Below are 19,540 nucleotides of genomic sequence, written 5' to 3' on the forward strand. Positions count from 1 at the left end.
ATTCATTGTATTCGGGATGTGGCTGGAACCCGATATGAAGGGGATGAGGCTTCGGACGCGTTAGTTAATCACTACGCGGGCTTCTTAGGCACGGAGGATCAAGTTGCTAGCATGGACTTGACGGATATATGTGTTAATACGCTTAGTCCGGAAGTGGCAAGCAACATGGTCAGACAAGTTACTCCAGAAGAAATTAAAAATGCTATGTTCAGCATTGGTGAAAACAAAGCTCCTGGGCCGGATGGTTACACGTCTGCCTTTTTCAAGCATGCATGGGATATTGTGGGGGCTGAGGTTACAAAAGCGATTCTGGAATTTTTTGATAACGGTAAAATTCTGAAACAGTTGAATCATACAATTTTGGCTCTAATTCCTAAAGTTGATACCCCGGATTCGGTTTTGGATTACCGTCCAATCTCTTGTTGCAATGTTCTCTACAAATGTATAAGTAAAATTATAACGGAGAGATTAAAGGGGTGTTTGGAGACTCTGGTTAGCATTAATCAATCGGCGTTTGTGCCTGGTAGGAGGATTTCGGATAATATCCTCTTAACGCAAGAACTGATGCATAATTACCATTTGAACAAAGGCCCGCCAAGGTGTGCATTCAAAATTGACATTCAAAAGGCGTATGACACTGTTAGTTGGTCGTTTCTGGAACAGATTCTTTGTCACTTTGGATTGCATAGAAAGATGGTGAACTGGATTATGGCGTGTGTTACCACGGCTACCTATTCATTGAGTATAAACGGTAATCTCCATGGGTTCTTTAAGGGGAGAAGGGGGCTTCGTCAAGGAGATCCAATGTCTCCTTATTTGTTCACTCTTGTCATGGAGGTGCTCACATTACTCCTTCAACATAATGCTTGTTCAAGCACATCATTCAAGTATCATGCAAATTGTGTGAAGCAGAAAATTATTAATGTCTCTTTCGCTGATGATTTGTTTATTTTTGTTCATGGGAGTGTCTCTCCGGTAAACAGAATAAAGGAGGCGTTGGAGTTGTTCACTAATATTTCGGGTCTAGTTCCGAGCCCTGCGAAGAGTACGGTTTTTTTCTGTAATGTTAGTCAGCAGGTAAGGCAGCACATTCTCAACATTATGCCGTTTCAGGAAGGCATCTTGCCTGTTCGGTATCTTGGTGTGCCGTTGATTACCACGAGGTTAATGGCAAAAGATTGTAAGTTGCTGGTGGATCGAATGGAGAAGAAAATTGATAACTGGATGACAAAGACTCTTTCGTTTGCGGGTAGGTTGCAGCTGGTTAACTCTGTTCTTTCAGCCATGCATTTATATTGGGCTTCGGTGTTCATGATTCCGGCTCGTGTTACCAATGAGTTAGAAAAGCGTATGCGGCGTTTTCTTTGGAATGCGGGTACGGATGGGAGAGTTAAAGCAAAGGTGGCATGGAACGATATATGCCTACCAAAAGCGGAAGGTGGATTGGGCATTAGACGTATTGCGGATGTCAATAGGGCCCTGATTACTAAGCATATTTGGAGTATCCTCTCAAAAAGGAATTCGCTATGGGTGCAGTGGATCTATACTCATAAACTGAAGAATCAGAATTTTTGGGAAGTACAAGGTAAAGGTAGTATGACGTGGGGTTGGAGGAAGATTTTATCCATCCGGAATGCGGTTCGGCCGTTTTTTTGGAGCATCATTCGAAGTGGTATGCAAACGAACGTGTGGAGTGATAATTGGTGTCATTTGAGTCCTCTTAGGTCTTTTATAACACCAAGACACATTGCGAACGCGGGCTTTAATCTTCAATCCACGGTGGCAGAATTACTAGATGAGAATGGGCAATGGAAATGGCCCTAAGCATGGTATGATATCTACCCGGTTCTGATTGGGTTAACTGTTAATCAACAGGACCCCCAGTTAGCGGACCGAATGGTTTGGAAGGACTTGGAGGGTCACGATCAGCACTTTAGCTCATTGGAAGTGTGGCACACATTACGGACACGTGACATTCCAGTTAAGTGGGCTAGTATGGTTTGGTTTAGTCAATGTATCCCGAGACACTCATTTCATCTTTGGTTGGTGATAAAAAACAAGCTCAAAACACAAGATCGGTTGGCGGTTTGGGAAGTGGGCAGCGAAACGAACCGGAGACTCATGTGTTGTCCTCTTTGTAAGCATGGTACGGATTCTAGAGATCATTTATTTTTCGTGTGTAGTTTTGCTTCACAAGTCTGGTCGAACATAAGGATGTTGGTGGAAATGGATAACGTTAATGATTCGTGGACTTCTATTGCGGATTGGATGGAACACAACGCGGAATCAAAAAGATTGAAACACATCATGTGTAAGCTAGCAATATCGGCCTCATCTTACTACATATGGCAAGAGCGGAATAATCGGCTGTTTACGTCTAAGGAGTGCACGGCTAAACAAGTGACCGCGAAGATTAAAAACATTGTCCGGCTTCGGCTAATGGGTTTCGATTACAAGGGAGATATGGATTATCAAAGGATGCTTACAAAGTGGCAGATCCTGTGTAGGGCATCGGATGAAGACCCGGGCTAAGGAACAAGTTTTAGTGTTTTTCGTTTGGTTGTAATTGTTTGTTTTGTTGGTAGTGTTTGGGCTGTGTGTCGTGTTTGGTTGAACGTTTGATGTTGGTCTTGTTTTCTTGTTGCCCTAGTCTTGGTATGCCAAGTCTAGTTGCGTGTGCTATGTCAGGCACATGCTTTGTTCTTATTGGTTATTTATAAAATTTACCGGGGTAACCCTTTACCCAAAAAAATTCCTTCTGATTGAACAGATGCTGAAGACTCTTGTGATCTGAATATATTATACACTTGGTTCCATACAAGTAATGTCTCCATAGCTTCAAAGCAAATACAACCGCACCCAATTCCAAATCGTGGGTGGTGTAGTTCTTCTCGTGCACCTTTAACTGTCGAGAAGCGTAGGCAATGACTTAGCCTTTCTGCATGAGCACACAGCCCATACCAGTATGTGACGCATCACAGTACACCACAAATTCTTCTACGCCATCGGGCAATGTCAACACTGGAGCATTGCTCAACTTCTTCTTCAAAATATCGAAGGATTCCTGCTGCTTAGGGCCCCAATCGAACTTAATCTTCTTATGAGTCAACGAAGTTAGGGGCGCAGCATAATTAAAAGACCATTCTTTTGGGGGCGACCTTGGCGATTTGGTGAAACCCTAGCCTACCAATTTCTGATTTCGATTGCTCTTGATCAGCTTCTAAGGAACTTGATTTCATCCTTAATCGGATTCTTTAGATCTAATTACGTGAAATCAGATTAGGGTTTGAGTTCTAGGGTTCCGTTTCTTTGAAGTTTGCGGGCTGCTCTCATTCGATTAGGGTTCCAGTCTCCTCGTTCAAAGTGTGGCCGTCAAAGGTTAGGGTTTACAAGATTAAGGTTTTACACGCAGGTTTGTTGCCGCCGTTTTTTCCTGTTCCGATTCTGTTTCGGACCATCTTTCATTGTTTGATTGGATTCGGGAGACGGCTGTTGATTTCGTGATTAGATTTAGTCTTAATCTGATCGGTTTACATCAGATTAGGGTTCATAAGGTCGGCGCTAAGGAGTTTACGGCTGCTAGGGTTTTCAGTCGCTTAAGGCTGTTCGACATCTATTGTTTCTGTTCAGCTTAGGGTTGTTTCCAGTTACGTCTGTGGCCGGTACCGTATGGAAGAAAGGAAATCAGATGGGGTTTTTCCGCAAGACCGTGGCAAACAATCAGGTTCGTTTGAAGATTTAGCTAAACGGTTCATTGATATTGAGGGTAATACTTGGTTACCCCGAAGAGGGTCGCTTCAGAACCCTATTGAATCTGCAACTTTCAGTTCAATGGAAAAACTTGTGAAATTGGCTGGTCCATTGTCTTCGGAATGTGAAGGGTCTGGTTACTCAAACATTGGAATCCCAGGTTCCCAGGCTCGTTCTGATTTGGGTAGTGCAATAAAGCCGAGGTCTTATGCTGATTCTGTTGTGGCAGCCAACAACAAACAGGTTAATTTCAGAACTCTGGTAAGTCCGGTGGTGCAGGATGGTTGTGATGTGGTGCTGTCTCGGGAATCGGTTAAGCTGGTTCAAGATCGATTAGCTAATACTCTGTATGGGTATTTTTTGGGGGATCGTGTGGCTTATCCGGTGGTTGAATATTTTGTGAAAAACAATTGGAAGAAGTTTGGTTTGCAAAAGTCTATGATGAATGCAAACGGGTTTTTCTTTTTCAAATTTGCGAACAAAGAAGGTATGTTGAATGTTCTTAAAGAGGGACCCTGGATTATTCGTTCTCAACCTCTCTTCCTTAGTGTGTGGTCGCCTACTGCAAAACTAGAGAAGAAGGAAGTTGAAAAGATTCTAGTTTGGGTTAAAATTCATGATGTTCCCATAGTTGCCTATACAGAAGATGGTTTGAGTATGATTGCTACAACTATTGGTGAACCGAAATTGTTGGATTCGTATACTACCTCAATGTGCACGGATGCGTGGGGTAGGAGCAGCTATGCGAGAGCCTTGATTGAGATCTCAGCTGAAAATGCCTTTAAAGAGAAAGTTGTTATTGCGGTGCCTGAGCCAGAAGGTGAAGGCTTTAGTAAAGTGGTTTTGTCGGTTGAATATGAATGGAGTCCTCCTAGGTGTGCTCATTGTAAGGTGTTTGGTCATTCTGATGATTCATGCCCGAGTCAGCCTAAGAGGGCTCCTAAGGGGCCGATCACTGGCCAGAACAAACAAGAGGGAAGCAATTCCCGGAAGCAAGTGAAACAGCCGGCTGTAGACAAAGAGGGATTTACGGATGTGGAGCGCAAAAAAGCGGCTAGGAAATCAGGGTTTCCTGTTAATAAGCAGAAGCAGAAATTCGAGTATCGGCCGATTGGTTCCAAGCCGCAGGGTGGGGCTACTACCACAGGTCCGCCACCTAGTGTCAAAACGCACAATCCGTTTGAAGTTCTTTCGGATACGGGTAAGAATGTAGGTAAAAATGGTGAAGCTCAGCATGACCAGCAGGAATCGGATGAGGAGGAGGTTGAAGAAGTCTATAATGAAACTAGTGCATTTATGACATCGGGCACTCATCCCTTCTCCTCGAAAGCAGGGGCAAGTACCTCTTCTACCAAGTCCTCGAATGGATAGGCTAGCTGTTTTTCGTCTGAAGGGGCTGCTGTTTTGTGGCTACTTTATATTTGATGATGGTGGTTGAGGTTTTGTTTTTTGTTTTTGCATTGTTTGTCTACTAGATGTCGTGTCATGATGTATAGTAGACTAGGATATGGGGTGTTATTGGTCTTTGGTTTTTTGTTTTACATATATGGGGCATGTCCTGTATATGAACTAGTGTGGAACATATCCTCACTACTTGTACTTAATTGCGGTTGCATTTTAATAGAATCACCGGGGTAACCCTTTACCCAAAAAAGTTAGGGGCGCAGCAATTCTTGAAAAGTTCTCGATAAATCGCCTATAATATCCTGCCAATCCGAGGAAACTGCGAATCTCGGTAGGAGTCTTCGGCTCCTGCCAGTTCATGACTGCTTCTACTTTAGCGGGATCTACTTGGATACCACGCTCGCTTACTACATGTCCAAGAAATTGGACTTCTCGAAGCCAAAATTCACACTTCGAAAATTTGGCATAAAGCTTTTCTTGATGCAGAAGTTTGAGAATACAACGAAGGTGTTTCTCATGGTCAGCTTGGCTCTTCGAGTAGATAAGGATGTCGTCAATAAAGACGATAACGAATTTATCTAGATAGGGCTTGCAGACACGATTCATGAGATCCATGAATGCGGCTGGTGCGTTGGTGAGCCCAAACGGCATCACTAGGAACTCGTAATGTCTATAACGAGTCCTAAACGATGTCTTGTGCACATCTTCGTCTTTGACCTTCAGCTGATGATAACCTGACCTCAGGTCGATCTTGGAGAAACCCTAGCTTCGTTCTTTCTTGTTCGATATGATCTTGTTCTTGATTGATTTGGGTTAGCAATTGTGGTGTTGTCGTTCCTTCTGAGTAAGGATTCTTGACTTTACCGTGGTTTCTAATCTTCTGACGTCAGGATTAGGGTTAGTTTTTTTCGTTTTCCTTCTTGCTAGGGTTTACCGCATATTCGCTCTGGATTTCCTGTGTTTGTCTTTCTGTTACGTTGCATGGTTCTTGTTCTGAGGAGGGATGGATGTTAGACAAGTTAAGCAATCTGATATGGATCCAAAACAGTCCAAGCCGCCGGATATAGAGAATATTGCTATAAACCCTAATAAGGGTTTTGCTGTGACGAATGAAAACGCTGATTCAACTCCGGTTTCAACTCCAGGTACTGCTCCGATCCGTGGCATTTGGTTACGGGTAACAAACATTGAAGGTAATACATTGATGCCGAGGAGGGGGCTGTATTCCACGAATAGTTCATCGATTCTTGATGGGTTGGAGGCCATATCTATACCTGTGGATAATTTGTTTGCTGCTGGAAATTTGTCGTCGATGGCTAATAAGGGTAATTTGGCTGGTAAGGGGGTAGAATCTATGCAGGCTTCGGGTTCTACTCAGAATGGTGGGGTAAATAAAGATCAGACGTATGCGGAAAAATTATCAACAGTTAAACCTTCGCGGAAGGTTAATTTTCGATTCTTGGAAAATACCAAATCGGCTGATCAAGAGGATAGTGATACTGTTGAAGGAGTGGATGTAGTTATTCCTGTCTCATCGGTTAAGGAAGTTAACGATAGATTTGAGAACACGTTATATGGTTATTTTTTGGGAAAGAGATTAGCTTATCCGGTGGTTGACTATTATGTGAAGAATAATTGGGCTAAATATGGTTTAATAAGAATGATGATGAATGCGAAAGGATTTTTCTTCTTCAAGTTTAAAACGAAGAAGGGACTGGAACAACTCATGGAGGATGGCCCTTGGACGATTCGAAATGTGCCGATTATCCTTAAAGAATGGACCCCGTCTGCTACGTTAATGAAGGAGGAAATTACTGATATTCCGGTGTGGGTTAAAATGCATGATGTGCCGCTTCCAGCGTTTACGGAGGATGGTTTAAGTTTGCTGGCGTCTAAGATCGGTGTGCCTAAAATGGTTGATTCATACACGGCGTCGATGTGCTCGGAATCTTGGGGTAGAAGTAGCTTTGCACGAACTCTTATTGAAGTTAATGCAGGGAAGGAGTTAAAGCGTAGTGTCTCGGTGGCAGTTCCGTCTATGGATGGTAAGGGGTTTTCTAAGGCGGAGGTGAGAATAGAATATGATTGGGAACCACTTCGATGTTCTGAATGTTGTGTGTTTGGGCATGACAGCTCTACATGTCCAAAAAATCCTAAACATACGGCTATTGATGATGGAAATAAGCGAAACGATGATTTCCAAGATGTAAAAGGCAAAAATAAGAAGGGTGGTCAACCGGGTTTTCATGTGCAAAAACAGAAACAAAGATTGGTCTATAGACCGGTTGTTACAAAAAAGTCTGATACGGATGTAGCTTCTTCATCTCGGGGTGGGACGTCCAACCCGTTTGCTGTGCTTCAAGATGATGCTATGATGAACGATCATGATGTGCGGAAGGATGATAATGTCACCAATATTGGAGGAAACACGGGTCAGCTAAATCATTCAATACATAATGTGAAAGGATCAACTAATCAGTCACGTTATACAAGTGCATCAGCAAGATTATTTCCAACCGCATCAAAGAGGGGCTTGGGGATATTGTTAGCGTTAACCAGTCTGCGTTCGTTCCGGGTCGAAGAATTTCTGATAACATTCTTTTGACTCAGGAGCTAATGCATAATTACCATCAGAATGTTGGTCCACCGAGATGTGCATTTAAGGTAGACATTCAGAAGGCATATGACACGGTAGAATGGGACTTTATTGAGCAGATTTTGAAGGGATTTGGTTTTCATCCTAAGATGGTTAAATGGGTCATGGCGTGTGTTGCTTCGACGTCGTTCTCTTTGGCTATAAATGGGAGTCTCCATGGGTATTTCAAAGGTAAAAGGGGTCTTCGACAGGGTGATCCAATGTCCCCGTATATTTTTACTCTGGTTATGGAAGTGCTAACGTTGATTCTTCAAAAGCAAGTGTCGAGCTCTGCGGACTTCAGGTTCCATAACAAATGTGATAAACAAAAAATTATTAACCTTTGTTTCGCAGATGATTTATTTCTCTTTGCGAGAGGTGACCATAAGTCGGCGAAAGTTATTATGGAATCCCTTAAGATGTTTAGTAATATGTCGGGCCTGGTTCCGAGTATGGTGAAAAGCACAGTGTTTTTTGGTAATGTTGCGGAATCGGTCAGAAGTCGTATTCGGTCTATAACACACTTTGAGGAGGGGGTGTTACCGGTTCGTTACCTTGGTGTCCCTCTTATCTCGTCTCGGCTGCATTATAAGGATTGTAAAAACCTTGTGGAGCGTATGGATGCTAGAATTATGGACTGGAAAAACAAGTCGTTATCATTCGCGGGTAGAGTGCAACTGATTAAATCAGTTTTATCTTCTATGCACTTGTACTGGGCATCGGTTTTTATTTTGCCAAAACGTATTATTAAAGAGCTAGAGGATCGTATGAGAGCTTTTTTGTGGACGCAGGGTAATCAGATTAGAGGCAAGGCTAAAGTGAAGTGGCGTTCGGTTTGTTTGCCAAGAAGCGAAGGGGGTCTTGGTATCTGGAGAGTGGGGGACATGAATAACGCTCTCATGGTTGTCCATATATGGAGCCTGATTACTGGTCGGGAATCATTGTGGGTAAAGTGGATCCATTCTTACCGTATCAGGGATCGATGTTTTTGGGATGTGCCCATGCAGAATAATCTTTCTTGGAGCTGGCGCAAAATGTTGAGTATCCGGTCTCTTGTTCGTAGTCATATATGGACAATGGTGGGAAACGGGATGAATACTTCTGCTTGGTTTGATGTTTGGGATGAGGTTTGCCCTCTTAGCACAATTGTTAACCCCCGAAGCATTGCAAATGCGGGTTTTAATATGAGATCAAGGCTGGCCGATGTTAATGTGAATGGTGATTGGGGTTGGCCGATATCTTGGATTAGTCGTTTTCCAGGGCTGATGAATCTGAAAGATATCATGTTGGATCCGAGTAAACAAGATAAAGTAATGTGGCGAACAAGGAGAGGTATGCTCACGGAGTTTTCTACCTACTCGGCTTGGGAGGATCTGCGTCTAGCTCAAAACGAGGTAAGCTGGTCAAGAGTGGTGTGGTTTCCACAGGCTATCCCAAGACATTCGTTTCTTGTGTGGCTGATTATACACCAAAAATTAAAAACGCAAGATATCATGAGCAAGTGGAATTCAGATAATACAAATTTTAATCTCCTGTGTTGCTCTTTATGTACTCGAGGTCCAGATTCTCACCAACACTTGTTTTTTGAATGTAAGTTTGCGGAAAGGGTTTGGTTTGGGGTTCGTGACAAAGCTGGTATGGAATCTGTTCAGAACAAATGGAACGAGATCTTTGATTTTCTGGTTGGTATAGCGAACTCGAAGATGGTTACCCATGTGATTGCAAAAATTGTTGTTGCTGCAACGGCTTACTTTGTGTGGGAAGAAAGGAATAGAAGGCTCTTTTCAACAAAAAGGAGGAATGAAGATCAATTGATTGAGGTCATCTTATCTACTGTTCGAATGAAGCTACACACAATGAAATTTAAGAGAACCAACCAAATGGCTCGTGTTATGCAGGACTGGAGTTTACCACGAGGGCTTATTATGGCGGATGATGATTGCGGTTAACTAGGTCTTGAGTTAGATGATTGTTTTGTGTCGCGTTTAGTGCGGTGTTTCGTTGTTTAGCTTTTTTGGCTTGTTTTTGTAGTTAAATCTTGTATGGCCTGTCATACTTGAGAACTGGGAGGTTTTTGTCTCTCACTTGGTTTATTTGGTTGGTATAAAATTTCACCGGGGTAACCCTTTACCCAAAAAAAAAAAAAAAAAAAAAACTGATCGAACAGATCGTCGATCCTGGGTAACGGGTACCTATTCTTGATAGTGACCTTGTTAAGCTCACGGTAATCGATGCACAGACGCATCGATCCATCCTTCTTTTTAACGAACAAGATTGGCGCTCCCCAAGGAGACGAGCTAGGTCTAATAAAACCTTTAGCTAACAAATCATCCAACTGCGTCCTCAACTCCTTCATCTCCGTTGGTGCCAATCTGTATGGTGCTCTTGCTACAGGCGCAGCGCCTGGAATGATGTCTATCCGAAACTCCACTTGCCTATCTGGTGGCAAACCGGGTAGTTATTCAGGGAATACTTCAGGGTATTCTGAGATAACAGGGATCTCTTCAATCTTCGGCTTCGGCTCATCAATGGTAACTTGTGCCATATAAATGACACATCCCTTCTGCATGCATCTGGATGCCTTGAGCATGGACACTTGCTCAGGCAATCCATGCTGGGTATCTCCTTGAATAGTGAGTGACTCACCAGACGGAGTCTTAACTACCACTTGCTTCCTGTTGCACAGAATCTGGGCTTGGTTACTCGATAACCAATCCATGCCTATCACTATATCGAATCCAGCTAGCTTAAAGGGAAGCAAGGATAACGGGAAGGAATGATTCCTAATGGATATAACACATCCATCTAGAACAGTCGAGGCGGTTTCTATGGTTCCATCGGCTAATTCCACCTCATATTTCACACTTAAGGTTTTAACAGGAAGGTTTAACAATTTACAAAACTTATCATCTACAAATGACTTATCAGCTCCTGAATCAAACAAGACTCTAGCAAAAACATCATTTACAAGAAACGTACCTGTAATGACGTTGTCATCAAGGACTGCTTCCTTGGCGTCCATTCTGAAGACTCTCGCATTAGTCTTCTTTCCGTCGTCAGCTTTCTTAGCATTCTTTGGGCAATTTGGCCGGATGTGCCCTTTCTCGTTGCAACCAAAACAAGTTGCATCCTTAATCTTCTTGCAATCTAAAGCTTTATGGTCTGTGGACTTGCAGATTCCACATCGTTTCTCGTGAGACTGGGATTTCGCTTCCAAACGACATTTCCCAAAATGGTGTCTCTTGCAGGTCTTGCATCTGGGTTTCTCACCCGACTGATGATCTCCTTTCTTGGATCCCGACCCTTTCCTATGGTCGTTGTTCCCTCTGTGTCGTTTCTCCGATCTTCGCGAGGTGTCGTCCTCACGTTTCCTTTTGTTTTCCTCCGAGCTCTTAATTGCTCTTAATCTGACTACATCTTGAGTGAGGGAGAGGGATAGATCAGCTACGGATCTGAATGTCGTAGGCCTTGATGCCTTAACGCTCGCTTTGATCTCTGGTGCCAGACCCCCAATAAATCGAGCAATCCTTCGCGGCTCCGGGGTCACCAAATACGACACTAATCGAGATAAGGTGTTGAACGTGGTGAGATATGCCTGACAATCGAGGTTTTTCATTACCAGGGATACGAAATCCGACTCAATCCTTTCGACCTCGTGCTGCGGGCAGAAATTCTCTTTGATTAGGGCTACAAACTGATCCCATGTCATGCTGTACAGTGTGGCTTTACCGGTAGCTTGTAGGAGTAACTTCCACCATGCAAGCGCATCTCCCTTGAATGACTGGGACACGTACTTCACAACGTCCCTATCAGCACACCCGCTGATGTCAACAACTGTATCCATCTCATCAATCCATGTCATGCAGTCAACTGCTCCTTTTTCCCCAGTAAAATCCCTGGGTTTGCATGAAACGAAATACTTGTACGTACAGGACTTGCTGTGCGTATCATGCTTCAGCTTGATTTCTTGCTTAGGAATACTGCTGTGGTTGGAGGAGTGATTATCCCCCTCATCCTTCTTCGGCTCATTCTTCTTAGAAGGCGGCTTACTATGAGCCTCTGAATGAGTCTTGGGCTTGACGTGCGATACGGTTCGGGTTCTACTCCGAGTCCCGCTAGATTCCCTGAATTGTCTATCCATAGCTTTGGCAACAGCGTTTTCAACCAGTGCTTGCAGTTCCGCACTAGTGACGTGAATCTTTGTATCATCTGGGTGTTCTCCAGAATGACTGTTGGTCTCCTCCGATTTGGCCATGTAGCTTTAAGCTACATAAAAGGACAAGGTCTTATTTAGAAACCTAACAGTATTATCGTTCTAGACGATTTATTAATCATGATATTAAGAACCATAATAGTTAATTTATTTAATTTCATTCAGGGCTTTTATTAGCAACTATATTATGGAATGAAATATATATATTGGCACAATAGGCCTGGTCACTTCGGACAACTTCTAAATTATAAATTTAGATTTTTATAGGATTAGCATTGTATAATTAAACAAATAATCCTTTACTTGGCAGGGAGTCATAGTCCACAACTGCCTTTTTGCTTTATACGACATAGTCATAACCCGTAGGTATCAAGTCACAATCAGACTTGTATACAGATATAATCTGTAGATAATTTATTAAAAAGGGTGACATGTGTGATTTTACGAATCACGCTTAGTCAAGAATGTTAACATGTTTTCAGATGTTAACAGAGATTTGAATCTTTTCAACCAGGTTTTACCATATTGGCTAGGCCTTTTAATAAGACATTCAAGCTAGGTTCTACCTTACTAAGATTCTTATTAAAATGGCAAATCAAATAAAAATTGATATTTTCCATTTATTTGAATATTATATTCATGCACATAGATAAAATGAAAAATTTAAATTAACCATTTAAATTAAAGTAAACTAGTACAACTTTTGCCCTAAACGGGACCTTTCTCAACTAGCATGCCCACGCAGGGGCTAAACCAAATAACAGACAAAACAAACAAAACAAACCAACGCAGGGGTTAAACAGAAATAACATACCCACGCAGGGGTAGAATAAGAGAAATATACTCACGCAGGGGTAGAATACAGGAATGAATGTCCTCGCAGGGACATGAGTAAATGAGCTAACAACCAAAGGATTTAATAATCCTTCTTACTCTTACCCTTGATCAAGTCAACCATCTTCTTGAACATACCGCGGTTGTGTCGGCGATCATGTTGCAATTCCCGTCGCACGTCGTGTATCCCTTGCAGGATTTCTTGGACTTGCGGTGGCGACATCATCGGCGCCGGCGGCGGTGGCTGATACTGCGGTGGCTGTGGAGGCTGCGGCTGCTGGTACCCTTGCGGTAAGTACCCAAAAGCTGATTGTCCCGTAGCCCAGGGACCTCCAAAAGCACTCTCCTGGTTGAGAGGGTTGTAGCCTGAAGCTAACCAGTAGGGATCTCCCGTATAATCATAACCGGGAGGAAAAGTCGGCTCGAAAGGTTGAACTGTGCTGCGCTAGCATACGCAGGGATTGGCTCTCCAAAGTTCTGTGGTGGCGGTGGCGCAATAGGCGCAGAAGAAACCTCTGAGACGGGATGCTGAGATTCTCCCATCTCTGACTCCTCGTGGAGCGGCGGGTAGCGGCCGCTACCTGAATGTCGAGGGGTGCCAATGCGAATCCCTCCTCGCGTAGACATACGCGCGTTCCTCCTTAGCCTCTGAGGCGGAGGAGGCAAAACCGGTGGTGGTGGTGGCGACGGAGTGGCTACGTCGCGCCAGAAGGCCTCAGATGGGTCCTGCTGCTGAGGCTGCTGCTGAAGCTGCTGCTGGGAGTGGTGCTGAGAGTGCACGGGAGAACCGTGGTAAGACTGGTGCATGGGGGAGTTATGGTAGCTGGGGGTATAGACCCAGTCGTGCTGCTTAAACCTCTCCTCGTAGCTGTCAACACCATTGAATCCGTCCGATATCTCAATGGGATGGTTGGGAGTGCCGGACGGTGGCATGGAGGGATCGGTGTCCTCGTCGACCTCCATCTCGTTGCCACCTGAGAAGTGGTCTTCAGGTCCTAGTGGGTTATGACCCACTGGTTCATCCAAGTAGGCATCAGGGTTATACAGGCCCTGATAAACTGGTGCTGGGTAGTGGTGAGGTGACTGGTGTAGGGGTATGAAAGATCCATGGGAGTCATGGGGCCCATTTTCAGAGTGGGGCCCAAATGAGTGGGGTAGGGATGGCGAGGTACTCAATGATACCGAGTGCCTGGCTGGTTCAGCAAATGATCTCCAAAGATCGTGGGCAGCAGTGTTGTGGGATGCCGATGGGGCTCGCCTGTGTGAAGGCCCTGCCTCGTGGTCATGTGATGTGGCAAATCCTCCTCGTCCTCGCATACGTGGCGTCATGATGAACCTGTCAAAAATCAAACAAGTTGCACAACAAAATATATAAGACAAAGCTAATAATAAATAAAAATAAAACAAACGAAATTTTGAACATTTCCTAAGTTCTTTATCTAGACTCGAAAATCGAGGAATGTGCAATTATGTAACTGAGATCAAACACAAAAGACTAGTGTTTAATTCACTCAGCGTTGGCTCTGATACCAACCTGTCACACCCCGATCTCCACGTGTCACCGGTGGGCCCGGTGTGGGGTACAGTGACGTGGTTGGCATCGTCATAGACAAACAACACAATATAATAATGCACAGCGGAAGCAGAAATAGATTCATTTCAACTTTAATTAAAATGTAATAATAAACATCATAAGTAGTTGAAACGGATCCACAGGCGGATCAATAAAATAAGATAAATTGTTCAACAGTTTATTTGTCGTCCGAGCTTGCGAGACTATAGTGGACGCTCTTAGGAAAACAGCCAGCCTAGTTCGTATAGTACCTGCACTTAACCTTTTGGGAAAATACGTCAGTTTACACTGGTAAATACAAATCAACTGACTCATTTTGAAAATGATTGAAAATTTATTTAAATGCACAAGGCATAAATATTTTTTTATTAACTTGGGATAATTATGCAATATAAACTTGTGAACGAATTACATGTTACTCGTACATTTGGTGGCCCGGGATCTGCTGTCCGGGCTAAAGATTAAATGACACACCACATTAAAGAGTTATACACGTCGGGTGTACGCCTACACCCCGTGCTCTGGTCGTGGCCATCTCGTAAGATAATGCCAAGGATATCCGGGACACGGTCAATAACCCCCCAAACCCTTAAAGTAAAACAAGACTGTTTAAACGAGTCGCACAAACTATTCAAGACTGTACACCCAAGGGCGCAGGATTTGTGCGCTCGATCAAGCGGTATTCTATATACCGTACCCCAAGCCCGTATAGGGAAAATAAGTCAAAATGTATTTACCTGAGCAAGTATGAATCACAATTGGTAAGTGTAGGTAGCTTTTACTGGGCCTCCTAATCTGGCACAAAGGTTTATAATAACCTATTAGATTCCTAACGGGTCTTTTATTTAAGCTTTAGCTTAGACCGGTTAGTTTTAAGGACGATACGGTACAAGCGCACGATTAAGCGAAAGACCGGATAGAATGTGATTTAGACCCGACAAGTTTGAATACTTGTATAATATGGGTATACTAAATACATTCTGGATTTTGAGACAAAAATGATAACGTTTGACCCGTTTCGGTCAATTTACGCAAACTAGTTACGTAAACCGAACCGAACGCAAAAAGGGCGTTACGGGTAGCCAAAAGAGTCAAATGCAAGTTCCCTGAGATAATATGCTTTAAATATGATATAATATCAGTATGTTATGTTCTATTATGCCCCGAATGATTTTAAACTCAATTTATGCCTTAGAAGGGCATTTTGGTCATTTAAAAGATTATAAAAGAGTCAAATTGGAAATCTGAGTTACGGGTCTGAATTATACAGTAAATATACTTAATATGACATGTTAAAACAGTAGGGTATGACCCGTATACGAAACTCATCTTTTAAAATCAAACTATGCACCGTAGGGGTATTTTAGTAATTTCACAAGGGCTAAAACTGCCAAAACTGGGAATCTGAGTTCAAACATTTATACTTACTGTTATTATATGAAAATATACTAATTACATCAGTAGGTATGAGTCTTATATGTTTAAAATGAGTATAACGCCTACTATACGCTAAAAACGCTTAAAATGCGATTTAACGCCGTTTCCGGGTTTTCAAAGGAAAGCTGAGATTTTTATATTTCCAGAATGCTCAAAATAATTTATTTAACATATAAAATCAGTAGAAAAAGATTTGGGGTCAAAAGAATGTATAAAACTCATTTTATGGCTTAAACGGTCAAAACCGCCATTAACCGAATCGACTTAGCGACGTATGATCCGTTCAGCCAAAAATCAAATAAAAATCTTCAAAAATCCCATAATATTATATAATATCAGTGGGTAAAAAGTTTTATATCAAAACGTGGCCTGAAATAGGTTATACGCGAAATGCGCCGTTTATGTAACTTTAAGATATAGTTTTACGCTATTGGCCATAACTCAAAATCTGGACCACTAACTGATCTCAAATTTTCGGTGCAAGTGTATATATTAGAAATAAAGATTTCTACTCTTTCACTTTTCCAAAAATCACGTTTTATATCAAAAAGGGCAAAATAGTCAATTTTAAGCATAAATCGGAAACATGCAAATGAATCGGCTAAGCATAGACTCAAGATGTAAAAATTCCAGAAAGTTATACTAAAATAAAAATGGTCAAAAATAAGTTCCAATACAGATCTCAAACATGCATGTACGGATCCGAATCGATAGTCTATGAAAAAGTCGTTTTACAAGACTTTCGGTTCCGATTCGTATTTATACTAAAGATTGTCGAGTTGATTATGATAAAACACATTCTTATATTCATTATAAGTCATTTATGATGATCAAACTGATTGCATGTCATCTACATTACCATTTAAGCTATTTTTCGCAAAAACGATTTCTGTTGACTTTTTAGAAACAACTTTGACTCGACAAATAGCATGCTTAGAGTGGGAATCAGAGAATACCCTTTTGAGGGTTTGTTTCCCACATAAATACCAACATATCAGTGGTTTCAATTTGAGAAATGACAGAGCTAAACTCGTTTAATTGAAAAGTCAAACTATATGATCAACGGTTTGACTTTTAACTAATAATCAAAGCAAAACGAATTATAGACTGATATGAAAGCTTACAAAGGTCCTAATGAAGCTTTGTTAACACTAGGAGGCTGCCTTGTCGTTCAGAAATGCTCCAGAAGTTGCCTTGAGAGTTTTGCAAGTTTGGTGTTCTTGATCACAATGCAAGTGCCTCAAAAATGAGAACAATTGATCTAATTTATGGCAATTCAGATGTTAAAGGGAGGTCACAGTAGCTTAGGCATGCAAGACCATCCATTGGTGCATTTAGGAGGTGGTATGAGCTGTTTCCCATTCAAAATTCGGACCCAAAATGACACAATTCGCGAATTCTGCATCTGATAGGGGGTCGCGGCCCGCTTAGGCCTGTCCAGGCGGGTCGCCTGGGCTGCTGATCAGCCAAACAATTTCCATACTTGGCAGCTTTGGTCCCTGTCCTTGCACGCGATGTTTTGGCTAGTTATTTTGACTCGTAAACCCCCAAACTTGGTTTCTAAGAACCTTGGGACATTTACCAACATGGTAATGTCCTCGGATAACTTTGCGCTCAACCGAAAAGCCATGAAATTCGACGTTGACGCTTTTAACCCCTCAAGTACGGTTTTGGCCATAACTTTCTCATACGTTATCGAAACTTCACGAAATTTTTACCACATATTCTAGTGAGTATATTTTAGAATTACAAGGCTTCGGGTCTGCCAAAAGTTCACTCAGAGGTATAAATTCAACATGTTGACACTTTTGGCCCCTATAGTTTGTAATTCCTCACTTTTGTGCATTTTCCGCTTCGTATGATCCATGATCCATCCGTTTAAGGTTATAAACATTATGTAGGGTTATCATAGAGTCTATTTATCCATTGTTGACATTTTGGACCCTTACGTTCCATAGTTTTCACCGTTTGTCAACTTTAGTCCCTCTAAAGTTTGTTTTCACATACCGGAACCTTATGACACGTGTCAATACATTATTGGACGAAATTTTTCGAGGTGTTACAGACGTATCACCCCGGCAACCCAAAAAGTTCTCGTAGTGATCGACAAAAGCTTGATGAACATGATTGCCCTCAAAGATAACACCCCCATTGTCACGAATAACATCAATACGGCTACGATGATTTCTGTTTTTTAACGAAGAATGGAAAAAAGCCGTGTTCATATCCCCAGCCCTCAACCAGTCCACTTTGGATTTCTGTTTTAGAAAACGCTCCTCATCCAATAACGCTTCTTGGTATTCAGCACTTAAAGTAGCTTCTTCAACCCGAAGACTCTCAATATTTGGCTGTTTATCAATAGAACTCTGAATGACATCAAGTTTCTCACGGAGACTTTCCACTTTTTTATGCAAGTTACCTTGCTTAAATAACAGTGCACGAAGAGGCTTTTTCAGCAGCCGAAGACGTTTGACAACACAGAACTGGTGCACTCCATTAACTCTAGTGTCCCACACCCGCTTCACAATTTCTAAAAATTCAGGCTTAAACAACAGAAAATTTGCAAATTTAAACGACCGAGGTTTCAAAATACCAGCATCTGGGAGCTTTAAAACACAGGGGCAATGATCCGATATCCGATACGGCTGGAAAAGAGCAACAACATTCGGAAAATTAGTTATGAAGTGGGTATTACCCAACACTCTATCAATCTTTTTCAGCAAGCCAATCCCCTTATTGGGCTTCTGGCTCCATGTAAAATGGAGACCGGACCGATTAATATCGAACATTTCAATATCATCCACACACGCTTGGAATTCTTTCATACTAAGAGAAACAGATGAGGCCCCCACCGATTTATCTTCTAGGTTTAAAGCCGAGTTGAAATCACCCATTAGAAACCATGGATTATTGCCAACAAATATTTTGTGCATAGACAAATGGTGCCATAACTCCCTACGGGTCACATAATAATTAGCCGCGTAGATAACCGAACAAAAGGCTATTTTGTTATCTTTCTTGAAAAAGAGTTGTAAATGAATAACCTGATCGGTCTGAGACAGAACCATAACATCAAAAACGGCTGGATTCCAGCCTATAATAATCCTTGTACCCTTGCTACAGTGAGCCCCATTGGACGTCCAATCCCAGGATCGAAACACAGATCTGCACACATGACTCAGCCTACTAACATCAACATGCGACTCTAGAATAGCACATAAACTCAAATTATAATCCTTCACAGCCTGTCGAACCTCCGTTTGTTTCAGAGGGCGGTTCAACCCCCTTATATTCCACGAAGCAAGACTAACCATTGTTAACCGCTGAAGAAGGAGTGCTTGCCCCTTGTTTAGTTTCAGGTTTCCTAGCGTCATTGACAAGAAATTCAGCCGTCTCATTATAAACTTCCTGTACCTCTTCATCATCCGAATCATCTTTCACATCCCCTACTCCGCTTCCACTAGCTTCATGGTCATTCCTCGTATCATTTAACACGTCAAAGGGGTTATTTGAGGTAAAGCTCGATGTTGGGGTTGATTTATTAGCCCCTCCACTAGTCTTTGTCTACCACTGGTTTTTTCGAAGGCCTTTTAGAGTTAGGAACTTTAGGAGCTTTTTGAATAATGGCCGGAGCCTTCGTGACCTGCCTGATTTGCCTCGGACAATCCCCATCGTTATTCCAAAAAACCTTGCA

General features: G+C 42.4%; 1 protein-coding gene across 1 annotated transcript; it reads right to left on the reverse strand.

Moving 5' to 3' along the window:
- Positions 1–9,839: 9,839 nt before the first annotated feature.
- On the reverse strand, positions 9,840–19,220 carry LOC110914522. Its single transcript, XM_022159312.1, has 2 exons — positions 17,910–19,220; positions 9,840–9,914 (listed from the first exon to the last, which is right to left on the reverse strand). The coding sequence occupies exons 1-2, from the start codon at positions 19,218–19,220 to the stop codon at positions 9,840–9,842; spliced, it is 1,386 nt and encodes a 461-aa protein (XP_022015004.1).
- Positions 19,221–19,540: the final 320 nt, after the last annotated feature.

This window comes from Helianthus annuus, chromosome 15 (genome assembly GCF_002127325.2).
Source record: "Helianthus annuus cultivar XRQ/B chromosome 15, HanXRQr2.0-SUNRISE, whole genome shotgun sequence".
Taxonomy (NCBI): Eukaryota; Viridiplantae; Streptophyta; class Magnoliopsida; order Asterales; family Asteraceae; genus Helianthus; species Helianthus annuus.

Excerpts from the sequence above, each read along its gene's own strand:
- LOC110914522 (XM_022159312.1), bottom strand. The coding sequence starts at position 19,220 with ATGACGCTAGGAAACCTGAAACTAAACAAGGGGCAAGCACTCCTTCTT. Across the intron at positions 9,915-17,909 it reads GTTGCCGGGGTGATACGTCT|GGTTACCCCGGTGAAATTTT; the intron begins GTAACACCTCGA and ends TTTTGGGTAAAG.